This window comes from Gymnoscopelus microlampas, assembly GCF_963454915.1.
Source record: "Gymnoscopelus microlampas genome assembly, chromosome: 8".
Classification (NCBI taxonomy): domain Eukaryota; kingdom Metazoa; phylum Chordata; class Actinopteri; order Myctophiformes; family Myctophidae; genus Gymnoscopelus; species Gymnoscopelus microlampas.
In genome coordinates, this window is record NC_139945.1 from 7,913,187 (window position 1) to 7,933,999 (window position 20,813).

Here is a 20,813-nt window from a genome sequence, read left to right on the forward strand (position 1 = left end):
TTATTTAATAAAAACATAACCACGCTTAACCACTTTAAGCCATTAAGACCTGTGTCATTTTAAGATTTCTTTGGCTATTCAGAAATAGCAGATATACAAGCTCAGCACACTATGAGCTTGTAGGTCTGCTTTTTTTTTTTTTCGTGGAAAATGTCTGCAAGTCTTTGAATATATATATATAAATATGTTTTAAAGCAAACAGTTTTAACTCCAATCTGTGCTTCTGGGGGGTCCCTGGAACAACATATTTTAAGATGGGGGTCCGCGGCCAAATACATATCATTTTGGGGGTCCTTGACATGGAAAAGTTGGAGCACCACTGATATACAGTAGCAACATACTGTTAGGATTTAGAAACATTTTTAGATATGAATTTGACTGCGGACCCCCATCTCAAAATGTTTTGTTCCAGGGACCCCCCAGAAGCAAAGATTTGAGTTACAAATGTTCGCTTTAGAAAATATAATATTTTCTAAAGCGAACATTTGTAACTCAAATCTTTGAATATATTATATTCAAAGATTTGAACAAATTTAGCAAAACATTTTTTTTTAAATTAGCAGATCTACAAGCTCATAGCGTGGCACTCGGTGCTATAAATAGCCAAAGAAAATGACCCAGATGCGTTCCCAGATTGAATGGGTTAACCCATTGAGACCTGAAGCCGATTCTACATGTCTCCTAAATCTCAACAGTATTCTGAAAAACGTATGTTTCTATATCAGTGGTGCTCAATCTTTTTCATGTCAAGGACCCCCAACATGATATGTATTTGGCCGCGGACTCCCATCAAAATATTTAGTTCCAGGGACCCCCCAGAATCAAAGATTTGAGTTAAAAATGTTTGCTTTAAAAGTATTTATATTCAAAGATTTGCACACATTTTCACGATTTTTCAAAAATAGCAGATCTACTTGTAGATCTGCTATTTTTGAATAGCCCAAAGTGTAAAATAATGCTTTTTAGCTCAAATCTAAAAATGACACAGTTCCAGGTCTTAACCCATTGATACCTGGAACGCATCTGTGTCACTTTAGATTTCTTTGGCTATTCAAAAATAGCAGATATACAAGCTCGTAGCGTGGCACCGAGTGCCGCGCTACGAGCTTGTAGATCTGCTATTTTTGAAAAATCGTGAAAAAATGGTTTATATTTTTTTACGAAAAACTGTTAGGATTTAGAAAATGTTTAGAAGCGGCCTCAGGTCTTAATGGGTTAAAATAAATTCAAGAAAATAGCAAAAATACAAGCTAGAAGCGCACAGCCTCATGGTGCTGTAACTGTGTCCTCATTGGCCTCGTTCACTGGCTCTCCAGGTTGAGCGGCGGGTGGTCAACCAATTGGCCGCCGCGTACGAGCAGGAGCTCCTCCCCAAAGGCTGCGTCCTGCGGCTGAGCGTCCAATCGGAGGAGGGGACCCCCGAGGACCTGAGCGCGGCCAGCCTGCGCCTGGAAGTGGTGGGAGAGGACAGTTCAGCTCGAACCCTGGACATCAGGCCTCCGCTCAGCCCGGACAACTAACACACCATGATGACACACACACACACACACAGGCAACGCTGTGTAGTCGTAATCTATATAGACGTATAGTACTATACTTAAAAGCCATATATAGCAGATATATAAACCATACAAACACACACATTAAAGGGCGTGTAAGTGATTTATTTCTCTCTTTTCTTTATTTTTGATTAGAATAAGTGTCAAATGCGCTTTACGACTCAGCTGGCACGAGGGCAGTGGTGGAAAAAGTACTTAAATTGTTTACTTAAGTAAAAGTACCAATACTGCAATATAGAAATACTCCGTTACAAGTAAAAGTCCAAAATTCAAAATTTACTTGAGCAAAAGTACAAAAGTATTGTCATCAAAATGTACTTAAAGTACCAAAAGTAAAAGTACTAAAAGGTTTGAAAATAGCCTAGGTATAAAATAGGGCTAAAGCGGTTAATGTATGTTTTATAATATCATAATTTAAATCTGCAAAGTAACTAGTAACTAAAGTTTTCAAATAATTGTAATGGAGTAAAAGTACTATATTTGCCTCTGAGATGTAGTGGAGTAGAAGTAAAAGTACTGGAAATTGGAAATACTCAAGTAAAGTACAAATACCTCAAAATTGTGCTTAAGTACAGTACTTAAGTAAATGTACTTAGTTACTTTCCACCACTGGGTGTAAGTGATTTATTTTTCTCTTTTCTTTATTTTTGATTAAAATAAGTGTCACATGCGCTTGTTCTTGGGAGTGTAAGGGAAAAACTCCCTTCCTACCACAAGAATGTTGGGCTGGGCTTCAAGACCCCAATAGAGAGGCTCTGGAAGGTACTTACATTGACAAGACATGTCTCCGTTGTGGCGTTATCTGCACAACGTTTGCAAAAGTACAACCGCTCTCCGAGAAGAGGAACACGAACATGTCTGTCCAACTGTCACCTGCCTTGAGAGAGTTCACAAGTTAGAGGCATTGTGACTGTTTTTTTGCTTTTACAAAAATATATCACTTACACCCACCCCCTTTAAAGCGCACACACACACATAGTCACACACACACACACACACACACACACACAGCCGTACAGTATATACGCTCACATCACTGTCATTATAACTACATCATCATCATCATCATCATCATCTACATCATCAGCATCTGTCAGGTAGTTCATGGAAGGACATGTTAATGACAATAATCCAATAAAGGTACTTCTATTATGACGTCACTGTCTGTGTTCTCAGTAAACCCACACAGTACAGTACAGTACAGTACAGCTCCCATTGTTACACTGTAAACACAATGTGGACCGAAGTGGCGTCTTCAGTTCCACATTCAGCCAATATGTGAGGTCATATAAAATCTCAGTGTAAAGTGACATCAGCATGGAAGACAATGAATCTAAATGACATCTGTATGTTTTATATATTATGGTTTCTCAGGGGTGAAGCTAGAGTGACTTTAAACCTCATCTACATCAGTGCTAGTACAGCAGGTGTGATCCCATTCAACCACAATGACACTTTAATAGAGGTTTGGGTTGTGTAGTTACCTTGCCATGATGTAACTCCAAATATTCGCGAGATATGATGCTCCGTTGATAAGAAATTGATATTCCAAAATCGTCTCCACATTGACTTGCATTGCATTATGAAACGGATCTCAAAGTCTCTTTTAGCACACAAACTCAACCAAAGCGGATTCTGCCAATATTATTGTATCTTTATTTCATTTTTGTGTGCCTTGTCAGGTTTTGTCATTTTACATACTGTATTTGCAGAATCTGCTTTGTTTGCACTTTTTTTGTGTGATAAATGAGCTGTTTCACAGTGTCAAGACAATTGATACTACTGTATATCTCGCCAATATATAGTGTAATGTTGCTTTAACATCGGTGGATAGAAGTCATTTTTTGTTCTGTCAGTCATAAGGCTTATATATACTTTGTTGTACAGAGTTACATTAAGCAATAGTGAAAAGCTTTGTGCTTCATCACATTGACACATTCAGTACCACTCTGTAGTAATGTTGTCGCCATCCCACTGCAATGTTATAGGTTGGGGTTTACTCGTAAGATCTGATTTAGCGTAGTGAACGACACAGTGTGCTTTTTATTCTGATGTTTGCTTGCTATATTGACAGTAATAGTTGCGCTTATATACGGTCGATATATAGTTTATAAGATTTTATGTATATTTATAGCCATCTGTGAACAGTGTCTTTGCTTGCACAGGGAAAGGTATCATTTAAGCCAAAGGTAAGAGAGATAAAGATCACTTCTTGAAGTGATAGTTGTTTTTGAACAGGGAGGGGAATTGTTCAAAGGGGATATAACCCCAGGCAGATTTTTTTTTTGTGTTAGTTTTCCACTTAAGGTTAAGCAGGGTAAAAACATGTCGGGCTGCATAATGCTGACCTTATAGTACACTGAGATGTAGCAATACAGCTGCAGCTAATCTAATTAATAATGGGTGTGTTATTAGGTGTGTCAATATGCATTGACAACGCTGTTGGCTAGTGTCTACGATTGCATAAGTAAATGTAACACACCCTTTATTCATTTTATTTTTGCTTTGCTTATTAGCCTACCCTGTTTTTAATCTGAATTGTAATACAAACTTCAAAATCAGCCAAGGGTTTCATTTAACTCATTCACTGCCAGAATTATTCTGGCCGCGTTTGAACACTGCCATATTTTTCATTGAAAAAAAAAAGTACTCAGGAGCCGAGATACAGAATTTTTAAGTTTTAAGTTAACAAGGAAGTGTATGGGAGTCTATATCTTCGAAAAATCATATCTCCTTGGTCTTTGGGTCAAAAAAAAAAAAAAAAAAAAAAAAAAATATTTTTAATTTTTAAAAATTTTTAAAAAGTCGTTTTAGTCGTTCTTGGCAGGCATGGCTTATGGACAGAAGTCGTTTTAGTCGTTCTAGGCAGTATATGAGTTAATGAGACAAATTGAATGGCTGTGTTGTGATCATTGTGGATAAATAACGTTCACATACATTGACATTAACCAACTGCATGATAGATGTACACTGATCAGTGATCAGTGTGCCCAAATAAGTGAAATATATCTCCATGTGGTAATAGGAACATTGTTTCTCATAATTGTTTAAAGGTGCATTCATTGATAGTTTGGTTAAAACAAAGTTTATTGTTTAAAGATAAGCTCTACATTCTGATAGTAATCATTGCTAGTGGTTGTTCAGGTGTCACCACATCTCTCCTTTAATAAACAGAAAATACATTTTCAGGTGGGACACCAATTTCATTATTTCAGGAGAGATCTTTATCAGTTTCAATTGTTTAGTGTTCCAATTCCAATTTAGTCTGCTCACTTTTTGTTTCATCACTTCCAATTTCACTTGTTTATTCTAAATTCTCTCTCCTGATTGGTTTAAATTAGTATCCTGACCTTAAAGAGCTAGGGAGACAACTATTACTGAACAAAACTAGAGAGCTGTTTAAGACTTAATAAGAAAACATATTTAACAGCAGCTTTAACTGCATCGTATGTTTATTCAAATTGTTGCTCATGCATCGTGGCTTTTAGAGTTCACAGAAATGCACATTTTGTCTTGTGGAGAAAACCTCACCAGCAGAGCTATATTGATAAATATATAACAAAGCCACTCTTATTTATTTTATTTTGTTAGACATGTTTGTACATGTAAAAGTGTTCAGTGGACGATTAAAGTAATATGTAGTACTGCCTTGTAAATAGTTTATGTTGACATATGTGCAACGTTGTTATGACAGCGTGTTGTGATGCTACACTGTGTTTTTGCTGGCGAATCCATTTGACAGCAAGAGAAAAACGATATTTAATCTCATATGATTGTTTAACACTAAACAGCGTGTCGACAAGCGGCAGAGCTTAAGACGACCACATTTCTCATTGTTGTGTCTCGACACCCACCATGTTAAATAAAGTCACCGCAACCAGAAGGGAATTCCTGTTGTCTTTGTTCCGTTTGTGTTGTCTGTCACGTCTGATGGATGGATAGGTGTGTGTGTGTGTGTGTGTGTCTTGAGTGAGGGAGAGAGAGACACCAGTGCCTGGGTGGGAATTCTACAACAATAACACAATGACGCCCGTCCCACATCCAGTGACACAACATGACAGAGGAATCTTCCAGGAATGTCTGTGTGTCACAGAACATGAGTTGGGAATGAGAAAAGGCCTGTGTCCCCACCCACACACACCAGGCACATCTCCCCTGGTGGGATGGATTAGCATGCAGGAAAAAGACATTTCCTCTGTCGACCCCCCACAACACACACTACACCTGCAGCCGCAGAGCACTCCAAAGTTGGGTAACAAAGTCACTGGACTATTTTGAGGATGGGGGGGGTGGAGGGGGAGTTCAGAATTTAGGGTCTCAAAAAGACAAGGGTGTCTAAAAAAGACATTAATAAGAAGGGGATAGAAGAGGAAACGGTACGGTGGGGCATCAAGGCCACTGTGGCCTCAGGCCATATACATTTGTTGAGGGGCACGTGGCCATACTGAGGGGCACCGGCGGCCATGGCCTTCATGGCCTCTGAAATTCCTGTGTATTTGTATATTTACTCTATTTGCATGTTTTCATTATGACTTCTATGACGCTGCGAGGCGTTGTGAGCTTGTAGATCTGCTATTTTCGGCTAACGTTCCACTCAGAATAGGGATTCTAGGGTTGAAGTGGTTAATGTAAAAGAAAAAAAAGTTCCTATCACACAAATATTTGGTGGCCCCCCTGCAGTAACTCTGAGGACCCCCTAGGGGTCCCCGGACCCCCTGTTGAAGACCCCTCATTTAAATGCTCTGAAAACGCACACGACCCACCCATCTGACCGATCAACACGGCTGCCGTGTTAGGTGGTCAGACGGGTGGGCCACGGCCCCACGAACACACTCGAGATTCTCCCCTGATCCAGAAAAGCTTCTGGAACCGCCTGGTGTATACGCTATACGCTGTTATCTCCTGCTATACTGCTGTGGGGAGTTGAGTCCCTGCACAGCAGAAGAGCCTCTAAAGTGGACCTGATGGCAGATGACTGCATCTGGACTGTAAGATCAGGTTTTGTTTTGATACCTTGAGGCTCCTCCTGTCTCTAATAACCATCACACACACATCCACACTTTATGGTTTTAGGAAGTCTGTGTGTGTGTGTGTGTGTGTGTGTGTGTGTGTGTGTGTGTGTGTGTGTGTGTGTGTGTGTGTGTGTGTGTGTGTGTGTGTGTGTGTATCCGTTTACCCTCCCGGAGGAGGAAGGCAAGAAGAAACAGAGAAGAGGAGGAGAAGGAGAAAGAGGCTCTTAGTCTGTCCGTCAGGCTATTTCTGACTGCTGCCATTTCTCTGATTAGATTACGGAGAAACGGAAACCTTGCCCTCCAGCCTCCTCCCATCTTTCTCTCTCCCTCCATTTATTTCTCTCTCTCTCTCTCTCTCTCTCTCTCTCTCTCTCTCTGTCACAGCTTCCCATCTCTCTCCACCTCCACTTATTCTCTCACACTCTATTGCCCTTTCTATCTCTCACCATTTTTCTTTCTCGATTATTTTTTCTTTCTCCTCTCCTCTCTCTCCCCCACCCCCCCTCTCAACCCACCTCTCTCTCTCCCCCATTACCATCCACCACCTCCTACAAATGGAAGAGAGTTTGAGGCATGTAGGGATAGGGTGGGGTGGGGTGCGGTGGGGGGCTAAAAGACTGAAAACAGGATACTGGTTTGCCTCGGCTTTAGCTGAGTCCAAGTTAGTTTAGTATAGTATATACCATAGCTGGTATTAAAGGGATAGTTCACCCCCAAAATGACTTTTTTTCTATCGATTAGTCACGATAGAATATGTTTTTGTTTTTGTCGCATTCCTAAGCCAATAATTTGATGACCGGCAGCGGTTCCGGTAGGAGAGACAAAGAGTCTGCTTTGTGTCTCCTACCGGAACCGCTGCCTACCGGTCCGCTGGTCATCAAATGATTGGCTTAGGAACAAAAACTAAAAAATATCCATGAATTCAAGTCTCCATGGGGTGACTAATCGATGGGAAAAAAGTATTTTTTGGGGTGAACTATCCCTTTAATGTGAGCCATCAACAAGTCACAATCCAGTGTGGTGCCTGGCAGTTGCCAGGCCAGCATGGCGGCCATGCAGGTGGAAGGAAGGTGGTGAATGATGACGACCTGGCGCTGGCCAGCACTCAGCAGGCCTCGCTCACAACTCTGATACCTCGCGAGCGCCCATTATCATATCTGTCCCTGCTCTTAACGGAGGATTTTCATCCGTGTCTCTCTCTTCTCCTCTCATCTCCTCTCTCTCTCTCTCGCTCTCTCTCCCTCTCTCTGTCCATTGTGGTCCCTTAGGACAGGGTGCGATCGATTTCAGCACCATTACTTCCCTCCGTTCGGCTTTTAGGAGATGACATTGGTGCTCCAGCGCCACAGTCCAGGCCTTACATGCAATATATAGACGCCAAACCATATCTTGAGCTTATTTTTGATTGGCATTTCAATTACTGTTATGGCTCAGGATGCTTTGGGTCAGTGGTTATCAAAGTGGGGTCCGGGGACCCCAGGGGTCCATGGGGGGGGGGTTCCAGAGGGTCCCCAGCTAAATTATATATAGTCAGGAACCAAATGGACCCTTACATGTCTGTAACTCTGAGAGAGTTAGCGTGCAAATGTAACCCACGGACCCATAATGGTCCTTTTGCTAAATTATTGATAGTTAGGATTATAGTAAGGAACCAAATGGACCCTTAAGCCTTGCCGACCGAGTATGTGGTCCAGCCGATATCCTATTTATGTAGCTTGATGTACATGTTCCACCCCAGCCGTGATGTACAAGTGCCCCCCTGGACATGACACTATATGTCACAGGGACTTACCCCCAATCCAAGCCTTGATGCTGAGTGCCAAGCAGGGAGGCACTGGGTACCATTTTATAGTCTTTGGTATATGACCCAGCCGGGAATTGAACCCCGACCTCTCAATTTCAGGGCGGACACTCTAACCCATTGGTTCTCAAAGTGGGGTCCGGGGACCCCCAGGGGTCCTTGAGGGAGTTCCAGGGGGTCCCCATTTGTACACTCTCAGAGTTAAATTGACATAGATTTTACAATATAAATTGCGGTCCAAGTGATAGAAATGCCATTAAATGGGGGTCTGTAGCCCTAATGCATGTCAAACTGGGGGTCCTTGAAATTACAATGGTTGAGAATCACTGCTAGAGCCGTAAAACAATCTTCTCTTATGGGGGTCCCTGGCATATCTTTTGAAATGGGGGTCCCCGGGCTAATAAGTGTCAATTTGGGGGTCCTTGACATGAAAAAGTTTGAGAACCACTGCTCTAACCACAAGGCCACTGAGCTGGTTAATATAAATAAAACATGGAAAACAAATGGAAACAAATGGACCCTTATGGGCCCATTTGGTTCCATTTGTACACTCTCAGAGTGATGGGGGTCCATGGCCTATAAATGCATACCGAAATGGGGGTCCTTTAAAAAGTTTTAGAATCACTGCTTTAGGTTTGCTGTGTAATATTTGGGGTGGGGGGTGGGGTGGGTGGGGATGATGATGACGCACCTGCACCACTCACTGTATAACCGCAAGGCTCGCGCGTGACAGACAGACAGACAGACTAGTCCCCCCAGGGAGCGAGACTCATTAGCATAAAAGCGAAATAAAAGGACCTGCAAACCGAAAGGGGGGGGGCACACACACACACACACACACACACACACACACACACACACACACACCAGCAGCAGCAGCAGCCTGATGTCCCGTGTATTCTTTTAAAAGAAAAGGAACAAATCCATTCTGCCTAATTCGAACCTTGCTCAGGGACAGCTCGCGTGGCAGATTGCAGGCTAATTAGTTTAGAGGGAATTTAATTCAATTAACTGTCCACAGCTCCGCGCGCCCCTGCCGCTGGGCCTGCTTTCAGAGCGCGGGGCCAGAGAAGCAGATCGAATTAGCGTGTTTGGAGAAGAAGCTCTCCATGCGCGCGTGCGCTCGTGCGCGCGGCCATCCATCCATCCCCCCCTTTGCAGTTGCTGCCTTTTCCACTCCAGCTGTGGTGCGCGCGCGTGCACGACGATCGCATGCGTGTGTGTGTGTGTGTGTGTGTGTGTGTGTGTGTGTGTGTGTGTGTGTGTGTGTGTGTGTGTGTGTGTGTGTGTGTGTGTGTGTGTGTGTGTGTGTGTGTGTGTGTGTGTGTGTGTGTGTGTGTGTGTGTGCGCGCGCGCGCTATAATGTGTTCTCTCTCTCGGGACCTGTTTTTTATCCAAAAAGCTTGTTTTTTCTTTTTTGTAAGTAACATGCCTTTGTCCATTAGTATAATCTAGGTCTGGTGTGGTAGTAGTGCACTGTACTGATGTGCACAGCATATGAATAACTGCATTAAAACAATAGCTTTGCATCATGGTGGTTTGGGGGGGTTATGGATTCCACTATCTGGACCACTGCATGATGCTATATAGTGCGGCCTTTTGGTATAAATTCATTGAATTAATCGTGGCCTAGGCTATTTCTTTGGAATTAGATTGTAGCCTATAGTGCAATTTCCCAGTCAATAGGCCAATTCATAGAAATGTTGCGGGGCAGTTTTGCAAACAATTAGGCTATATTAGGCCAAGCAATAAGCATCATCCAACAATTACATCAAAGTCACATTTTTGTTGTCTTTTTCAGCCAAAAGTTAACATTGCTTTCCATTAAGCAATCCTTCGTCTCATCATCACATAGTCTATATATCATCACTATTTTATACTTCGGCTATTCAAAAATAACAGATCAGAACTGTGATAGAAATGTGTCTATAGACCTATTTCCATTCTGTATATAGGCTAATGGTATGTCCAAAATAGTGGTTAAAGGGTTAAATCATGCATGGAGATTTCTGACTGTTTGAGGCCCCATGTTGGATTTTTTTTTAGGGCCCTAAAATGGATTGGAAAGTTGTTTATTTATGTGTATTTTATTTTAAAAAATATCACGAGGCCCCCTAACTGTTTGAGCTGCCGCCTGGGGACACTGCTGGTTGAAAACCACCAGCAGTGGTTTTCAACCCTGTGGTCCGGGGACCACCAGTGGTCCTTGGGGGGCTACCAGGGGGTCCCCAGCTAAATTAGTTAACATAGCCTCAGAATCATTTTAACCACTTTAGCTTTGGCTATTCAAAAATAGCAGATCTACAAGCTCACAGCGCAGCACCGAGTGCCGCGCTATGAGCTTGTAGATCTACTATTTTTAGAAAAATCTTGAAAATGTGTGCAAATCTTTGAATATATTAAGAGAACATTTTTAACTAAAATCTTTGCTTCTGGGGGGTCCCTGGCACAAAAAAATTTCAGATGGTGGTCCGCAGCCCAAATGTATATCAGTTTAGGGGTCCCTGGCACAACATTTTCAGATGGGGGTCCGCGGCCAAATGTAAATCAATTTAGGGGTCCCGCATGAAAAATGTTGAAAACCACTGGCCTATACACAGAAAAGCACAGCCCTGGGTTTCTGATCACTCAACTACACACACAGGTTCATTTAAATCAGTGGTTTTCAACCTTTTTCATAAGGGACCCCTACATTTATTTACATTTGGCTGCGGACCCCCATCTGAAAATGTTGTGCCAGGGACCCCCCAGAAGCAAAGATTTGAGTTAAAATGTTCGCTTTAAATATATATACATATTCAAGGCTATGCAAACATTTTCAAGATTTTTCAAAAATAGCAGATCTACAAGCTGTATCTGCTATTTTTGAATAGCTAAAGCTAAGTGGTTAAAATTATTGTGGTCCCCCCAAGGACCACTGGTGGTCCCCGGACCACTGGTTGAAAACCACTTATTTAAACGGTCTCGTGGTTACTGGTGTTTTTTGGTGTCAGATGCTAGTGTCGTCCTGGCGGCTCTAACCGGGTTAGACGCGGGTCGCCTGGGGGCGCAGCGTCACGGTGCATTTAGGTAATGCGGCATTGAAACGCGCACCGATGGGACCCCGCCCGGGCTCGTGCGTGGAGCCCACCACCGACCCCCCCATCCATCCATCCATCACCGGATAAATCAAATGCACGCGCCGAGCCGCCAAGCTGTGTTGGTGCAGAAACGTTAACGGACGGGACGTGTGTAGTTCTTTATGCTCTCTCTCTCTCTCTCTCTCTCTCTCTCTCTCTCTCTCTCTCTCTCTCTCTCTCTCTCTCTCTCTCTCTCTCTCTCCAGGGAAGAGAATATATTATAGCAGAAGTGATGAAATGACACATTTTGGTGTCACAGGTAAAGAAACACACACACACACACACACACACACACACACACACACACACACACACACACACACACACACACACACACTTTGTAGAATTTCAAATTCAATTAAATTCGAACCTATAATCATGGCATGGCAAACATAACAAAAAAACTAAGAATGTGAGCGTGTGTGTGTGTGTGTGTGTGTGTGTGTGTGTGTGTGTGTGTGTGTGTGTGTGTGTGTGTGTGTGTGTGTGTATGTGTGTGTGTTATTTGAGGACTCAAAGGTGCTTGTCTTAAACGCCTGATTAAAATGAATCTCAAGGCCCAACTTAATCTAATTTAGGCCTGTGAATGGGTTTTTCATTTAGCCTAAATAACAGACCAGACCTTCAATGATTTTCGATGTCAAGATAGTTATTTTTTAGCATATAAAAATATATGAAAAACGCCAAGCATTTATAATCTAAAATAACATGGTTTAAAATAGGTTATGAGCTATAATATCTTTTATCCAATATTCTCAATATTCATTATAGGCCTACTATCATGAAAAGATGGGAATGTTTTGGTTACAATTCCAATGGCCCATAGCATACTCTTATCATAATTAATATAAAGCAGGAAATAAAACCAAACATCTAAATGTAGCTAAATGTGATCAATGTGGGCCTGATTAATGATTAATTCGTTCAAATTAAAACATGAGCTTGGATGTTTATTCACAAACACTCTTGAGAGGTTTTAATGGTTGTTTATTAATATAGATAAACATATAGATATAGATTCTATCTCAGGGGTCTTCAACAGGGGGTCCGGGACCCCTAGGGGGTCCTCAGAGTTACTCCAGAGGGTCCGCCAAATCTTTTTTTTTTTTTTACATTAACCACTTGAACCCTGGCATCTCTATTCTGAGGAACATTCGACGAAGATAGCAGATCTACAAGCTCAACACTGCAAGGCGTTGTGAGCTTGTAGATTGGCTATTTTCGGCAAAGAGTCGACAATTGTATATGCAATGCAGTGAGGGTCCCTGCTTCGTCTCTCTCTCGGCTAGGGGGGGAAAAACGTTGAAGACCCCTTGCCCTGTTCTATGTAATTCCTGAACCCCACTGGACCCAGTTGTGAGTTTGGTTTATTTCAGAACCTGGGACAGCTCCCACTCCACTCCAGTTTATATTGTTTAGTTTTTCCATTGATAAGGTTACTCTCCAAATCCAATTAAATACGCCCTTTATCTGTAACGACTACTGTATTTCCTCATGTTTTGGGCCAATTCATTTGAATTATGGAGTGAATTAAGCATTCTAAAGGGAAATAATCGAGACAACACTCATCTGATGGATCTGTTTCCTATTAAGCTGTCATGGGTTGGGCCGATGTTTCCCCCAGAATGTGGTTTAATTGAGGACAGAAAGCAGGCTTACATCACACAGTGGTGGAAATAACGAAGTACATTTACTCAAGTACTGTACTTAAGTACAGTTTGGAGGTATTTTTACTATACTGGAGTATTTCCAATTTTCTGTACTTTTACTTCTACTCCACTAAATACTTTAGTTACTAGTTAGCCTACTTTGTAGATTTTGATTATTATCACTAAACATACATTAACCACTTCAGCCCCATATACATTTCGGCCATTTGAAAAGATCTACAAGCTCTACAAGCATCTACAAGATCTACAAGCTCACAATGCGTCACTATGTGACGCATTGTGAGCTTGTAGATCTGCTATTTTCACTTGTACTTCACATTTTGATGCTACTTTTGTGCTTTTACTCATTTACTCGTAGATTTTGAATTCTGGACTTTTACTTGTAACACAGTATATTTCTACATTGCAGTATTGATACTTTTACTTAAGTAAAACATGTTAGTTTTTCCGCCACTGCAGACATGTAAGGGATGGTCAGAAACAGCCTTTAACGGGCTGTTTGTGACCATCCTCGCATGTAGTGATGTATTAAAGGCCTGCTCTCTGTCGGTCTATTCAGGACAACGTGATGGATAGGCCAGGTTCTCTGTTTGATTGACAGTTTGACTCTGTTTTCTTTTTTTTTTTCAGGACACCGCTGCGTGCCACGGTACGGGGGGGACGGGGGGACGGGCATGCCGGCCGGGTAGTGGGTCTCCCGTGGAGCTATTCTGTCAACCTAAACATTTGTATCCTATCGTTTACTAATCCCTCACCCCTCCTCTCTCCATCATTCAGACCCATCTATCTGTCTGTCCATCCCCACACACACACACACACACACACACACACACACACACACACACACACACACACACACACACACACACACACACACACACACACACACACACACACACACACACACACACACACACACACACACACACGTGCTCATTAGATCCATTATGCATTCCCCAGCCATAGCCTATAGTCTCGCTCTCTGTGCTGCATGCATGGTGAGACCGGCTCCTCCTCGTGTTCTGGCCCGACAGAGAGAGACAGACGTCGGGTTCTTTGGTCATCATGTCTACAGTGGTGGAAAGTAACTAAGTAGACATTTACTTAGGCCTACTAGGTGGGTACTAGTACTAGGTCTACTTTATACCTTTTACTGAAGTCAATTTTGAATTCCAGACTTTTAATTGTAACAGAGTATTTCTACGTTGCAGTGTTGATATTTTTTACTTATATACAAAACAAAAAAAAGGTAAATTTTCCACCACTGGAGGAGGAGGAGGTGGAGGAGGAGGAGGACGACCATCCATCGGAAACAATTACTATCATAGGAACGACGGCAGGAGAGCAGAGCGAATCTGGGGAATTCAATTAAGATTTCTGCGTGCAGATGATCCCCCCCCCCCCCCACACACACACACACACACACACACACACACACACACACACACACACACACACACACACACACACACACACACACACACACACGTTTCTATGGAATAAACGCTGTACAGAGTGATGAAGTGGTTGTTGCACATAGAACTAACTCACACACCAGCAGGTTTAAGTTTAAATACAATAAGCTTATAGAGATGATGATCCACTGCTGACATGCTTTTTGAAAAGTTATAGGCATGTACTTAAGTACTGTAATCTGAGGGGTTTTTGCTTTACTGGATTATTTAAACATTTTCAGAACTTTTATTTCTACTCCACTACATCTCAGAGGCAAATATTGTAGCCTATTTTCACTCCACTACTTATTTGAAAACTTTACTTTGTAGATTTGTATTATTATTACAAAAAATGCATTAACCACTTGTATCCCTATATACTTTGGCTAGCTCACAATGCGTCGCAAAGTGACACATTGTGAGCTTGTAGATCTACTATTTTCAAAAGATTTCAATACATTTTGAACACTTGTGAAGTACTTTTGGTACTTTAAGTACATTTTGATGCCAATACCTTTGTACTTTAACTCAAGTAAATTTTGAAATCCGGACTTTTACTTGTAACAGAGTATTTCTATATTGCAGTGTTGATACTTTTAAGTAAAACATACGAGTATATCAGGTCTAATAAGAATCAAGAACAAGGTTTAGCCCATTCGTTACTCTGCATGCACTGCAGGTTGTCTTCAGGCATGAAATGCAATTATTCCGCAAATGTGCTATAAGACAACATAACAACAATAGCCTAATAAAAGATATACATATACTAATTAGTAGCTAATTAGTAGGCCTACACTCATTAGCACTATAGTTAGGGGGGGGATCATCAGATAATGTAATAACCAATTAGAACTGAAGCGCGTCGAATATACTACGAAAAGTCAATAGCCTATAATGGCTCAAAACAAGAAATGCACAATTGAAATTTAATATTATATTCTACAAAGTGCTGAGTGCAATTTGGCAATTTACTTTCCCTCTTGGTGGTACAATCAGTGGTGTAAAGTAACTAAGTACATTTACTCAAGCAAATAGTAGATAGCATATCTAATGGCAGATCTGCAAGCTCACAATGCCTCGCTTTGCAACGTGTTGTGAGCTTGTAGATTTGCTATTTTCAAAATATTCTACACATATTGCACTTGTGGAATAGGACATTCTGCATAATGAGTACTTTCTACTTTTGGTACTTTTAGGTACATTTTGACACCAATACCTTTTTACTTTTACTCAAGTACATTTTGAATTCCAGACTTTTACTTGTAACTGAGCATGCTGTATTGATACTTGTACTTAAGTAAAAACATGTCAGTACTTTTTCCACCACTGGGTACAATTGAACCATTTAATGTCTTTTATAGTAACGTGAGGATACCAGTCCGTCCCGACCCTTAGACCCTATAACCCAGACCCTAATCCCTCTCTCTCCGCGGGGTCTTGACTTGAGGAGCCTCTTGTGGTCATTGTCCTCCTCTCTGTTGACTCAGACGCCATGAATGTAAAAGGATCCCATGCTACTGTTTCCGTTAAAGCGCCCATGAATTAAAAAAAAGAAAAGTCCAAAGTTAAACCCCCTTCAGTGGCTGAAGTCCCCCTGCGATGGATGGAGCCCTATATGGGGCGGATTAGAGGGGCTTGAGAAGAGATCGCCCCCCTTTGAAGGGATTACGTTTAGAGAGCAGAGGTTCTGCTTCTGGTTGCTCTTTTTTTTGTGGGGGGGGGGGGGGGGGGGGGGGGGCAGAAGAAACAGTCACAACGGGGCTGATGGAGAGTTTAACTTGAAAACTGTTTAAGTTTCTCGGTAAACTCACCTCTGAACCCGCCAGACGGGGCCTGCAGCATCATCATGGTGACGGTGTCGCCTGGGAGCCTCCACAACCCTTCTGGTTCTGACTGACAGTCAACCAGGCAGTGGTGGGGGAAAAGTACTCACATTTCTTGCTTGAGTAGAATTACTCTGTTACAAGTAAAAGTCCGGAATTCAAAATCTACTTGAGTAAAAGTACAAAAAGTGTTGGCATCAAAATGTGTTTAAAGTACCAAGAGTAAAAGTACTAATTATGCAGAATGCCATTTCCCATTTCAAGTTTTCAAATGTATACACATCTTTTGAAAATAGCAGATCTACAAGCTTGTTGATCTGCTATTTTCTACAAGCTGTATATGGCTGAAGTGGTTAATGTATGTTTTGTAATAATAATCAAAATCTACAAAGTAACTAGTAACTTAAGTTTTCAAATAATTGTAATGGAGTAAAGTACAGTATTTGCCTCTGAGATGTAGTGGAGTAGAAGTAAAAGTACTGGACATTTGAAATACTCCAGGAAAGTAAAAGTATCTCAAAATTGTACTTAAGTACAGTACTTGAGTAAATGTACTTAGTTACTTTCCACCACTGTCCACAACCATTCTTGTTCTGACTGACAGCCAGGCAAACAGAACTTTTACTGATCAAGACGATGCGATGTAGGCCTTGCCCTTGCTGTGCAAGGCCTCCAAGTCCATGATAGAGATGAAACAGGTGTATCAGATCCATGATAGAGATGAAACAGGTGTATCAAGTCCATGATAGAGATGAAACAGGTGTATCAAGTCCATGATATGAAACAGGTGCATCAAGTCCATGGTAGAGATGAAACAGGTGTATCAAGTCCATGGTAGAGATGAAACAGGTGTATCAAGTCCATGGTAGAGATGAAACAGGTGTATCAAGTCCATGATATGAAACAGGTGCATCAAGTCCATGATAGAGATGAAACAGGTGTATCAAGTCCATGATAGAGATGAAACAGGTGCATCAGATCCATGATAGAGATGAAACAGGTGCATCAGATCCATGATAGAGATGAAACAGGTGCATCAGATCCATGGTAGAGATGAAACAGGTGCATCAGATCCATGATAGAGATGAAACAGGTGCAGCCCCAGGGTCCAGGCAGAAGGTCCAACCAAGACACAACAACTTAGCAATTGATCCATTCAAAATAAAATAGACCACAACAAGGAAACAGGCTCAGATTTGAAACATGCATATAGCCTTGGATCAAGACTATCACAGATTTATTTGATCGAGTCTGAGAGAGTCCGGAGACATGTCTCAAATTTGAAGTCGAATTTTAAAGAGTTATACCTTAATTTTATGACACAATTGCTTCTCTATTGAGGCCTATCCTCCTCGTACCCTTGTATCCGGTCAATGTTCATGTTGGGTCCAGCGCCAGCTGTAACCAGTGAGGGATGACTACAGTATATAGATAAGACTGGGAACCAGTGAGGGGATATTGACTGTACAATACAATAGATAAGACTGGCTCAGAACAACAGTGCGGATGTTGTATTCTCTAATGGATCTCCTCATCGAACCAGAACCATGCACACAATCAACACTTCAACCAAACCTTATGATTAATAGTTAGTTATGGGTATATTATGCGCAATTAAGGTGTGTGTGTGTGTGTGTGTGTGTGTGTGTGTGTGTGTGTGTGTGTGTGTGTGTGTGTGTGTGTGTGTGTGTGTGTGTGTGTGTGTGTGTGTGTGTGTGTGTGTGCGTGCCACTGCATGGCCAAACGAGTTTAATAAAATGTTGTTGAAAAGTATAGACTAATGTTGAGTTCGTGAATTGTAGACATAATATTATTCTCGTAATGTATTAACACAATAAAATCCTCTGGGGAAATACAAATGGATGAATGGAACTAAATAAGTCACTTCAGTGTGTGTGTGTGTGTGTGTGTGTGTGTGTGTGTGTGTGTGTGTGTGTGTGTGTGTGTGTGTGTGTGTGTGTGCGTGCGTGCGTGCGCGCGCATGTGTGTGTGTTGTGGTTCGCATTGTATAACACTGAACCAATGTATGAGGTGTCAATGCGTTTATGGTTAATGGTTATCTATTAGACTAGTTGACTTTCTCGTTGTGTGAGGTGGATGGAATCATGGCTCTATACATCACATTGACACTGTGGTGGAAAAAGTAGGCTACTCAAATGTTTTACTTAAGTAAAAGTATCAATACTGCAATGTAAAAATAGGCCTACTCTGTTTCAAGTGAAAGTCCGGAATTCAAAATTTACACAGTAAGTCTACAAGTACAAAAGTATTGGTATCAAAAAGTACCAAAAGTATACTCATTATGCAGAATGTCCCATTTCACAAGTTTTCAAATGTATAACATGTACAACAATCTTTTGAAAATAGCAGAGCTTGTAGATCTGATTTTCAAATGGCCGAAGTGGTTAATGCATGTTTTGTAATAATAATCAAAATCTACAAAGTAACTAAAGTTTTCAAATAATTGTAGTGGAGTAAAAAGTACAATATTTGCCTCTGAGATGTGGTGGAGTTAAAGTACTGTAAATTGGAAATACTCTAGTAAAGCTGTTATGTGCTAGCACATATTCACTCCTCAGTATATAGTCTTTCTTTGTTTATGTGTTCACTAATGCTTATTTGTCCTGTGTGTACTGTAGTGTCTACCCTGCCTTGCTGGCTTTGCTGCACTGGACTGGCTAGACACCTGTCACTCACCTGAGTGCTCTGGCTGCCCCTCCCTTTTCCCAGCTGTGCTTCATATGTGATTAGGGCGTAGGCTATAAGAAAAGCTGTTGTCAGCTTACATTATCTCCCCAGCACCCCAGCAGAGCACACCTGTATATGTGATCTCTTGCATTTGTTTATTTGTAGTTCTTTATTTCAGTTCCAATGGGCTGGTTGTAAGTATTGTTTGTTATGATTTTCGTTACTGGTTAGTTTAGTTTTAGTATATGTTTTGGTAGTTTATGGGAGTCTGGTGAGACGACGGGCACATAGTGCCTGGCTCACCAGACTCCCCACTTTTTAGTTTGGCCAGCCCATTACTACTTTTGTTTGGTTAGGAGGACATTTATTTAGGTCTTTGTTTTGGTTAGTTTATTATACCTCTACCCTCCTGGTATATTTAGTGACCTGGTTGCTCACATGAACCCATTGCACATGTCTATTTCTGAATATAAAATAAATTTAATTGCAATTGAGACCTGATTTTTGTCCTATTATGTTATGGTCACTGCTGTTAGAGCCAAGTATAGTGGCCGTAACAAAAGTAAAAAAAATACCTCAAAATTATACTAAAGTACAGTATGAGTAAATGTACTTAGTTACTTTACACCACTGTATATCAACATTGACACCCACTCGGGTGAACATCTGAGAGATTTGAATCAAATCAAAGCATTTAATCAGGCAGAGGTTCCTTGAGTTGGTTCCAAATGGACCCTTATACATGTCTGTAACTCTGAGGGTGTAATTTGGTAATGAACTATATGGTCAACATACTACTCTCACACCCATATGGTCCATTTGGTTCCATTTGTACACTCTCAGAATCTCATCCAAATCAATGCTTACGTTTTCTTTTTTATCACTTATTCTGCTTCACTTCAGATAGCCTGCCCTATGCGGTACAATTTCAATTCAATTCAAAGGAGCTTTATTGGCATGAGGAAACATACGTTTACATCGCCAAAGCAAGTGTCAATTACCTGCCCCCCCCACCCCCCCCCCCCCCCCCCAAAAAAAAGAAAAGCTAATCAGCGATAATTATGTCAAATATGATACATTTTGGCCATTTCGTGCACCGTGGTATATCAAACTGTGGATTATACGCAATAAAGTAATTATAAATTGCCAGTGCGTTGACAGCTGTATATAATACAACACAGAGCATCAAGGCAGACTGACTGAGCCAATTAATATGAACTCTTCTCTGGAACGCGAAAGCCTATAGTCGGTCCTCGTTCTGGGGACCCCCAGGGGTCCGCCCCACCCCTCAGGCTGAGCTTGTAGATCTGCTATTTTCTTCTCTTATGGCGGTCCCTCCCTGGCAAAAAAAAAAACTTTTTCAAATGGGGCCACATGGGAGTATAGTTTCCGTCTCCATAGGCTACAACAGGGGTCGGCAACCTTAGGAACGGGTGCCAAGGGTAGGGTGATCACTGCACACAGGCTTAATTGTGAGAGAGAGTTTTTTTTTCTTTTAAATTTAAATAATTAAGTCCACTCACATCTATATACAAATTACATCCTGCACATAATTCTACATTCATTCAAACTGATAACTCTGACTGGGGAGGGAATCTGCATGGCAGATTAGGGGGGTTATTGCTAATGATGAGTCTAATGATCATTACATTCTGATGTACCCTATTATTATTATCCTATTATCCTA

At 41.4% G+C, this 20,813-nt stretch overlaps 1 protein-coding gene across 2 annotated transcripts in view; it reads left to right on the forward strand.

The window, feature by feature from the left end:
• clpb (ClpB family mitochondrial disaggregase) overlaps positions 1-5,422 on the forward strand; it is a 74,868-nt gene extending 69,446 nt beyond the window's left edge. For both annotated transcript variants that reach the window (XM_084063827.1, XM_084063828.1), the window contains exon 16: positions 1,317-5,422. In XM_084063827.1, the coding sequence (XP_083919953.1) occupies positions 1,317-1,520 (204 nt within the window). In that variant the 3' untranslated portion in view covers positions 1,521-5,422. The remainder of the gene's footprint in view (positions 1-1,316) is intronic.
• Positions 5,423-20,813: the final 15,391 nt, after the last annotated feature.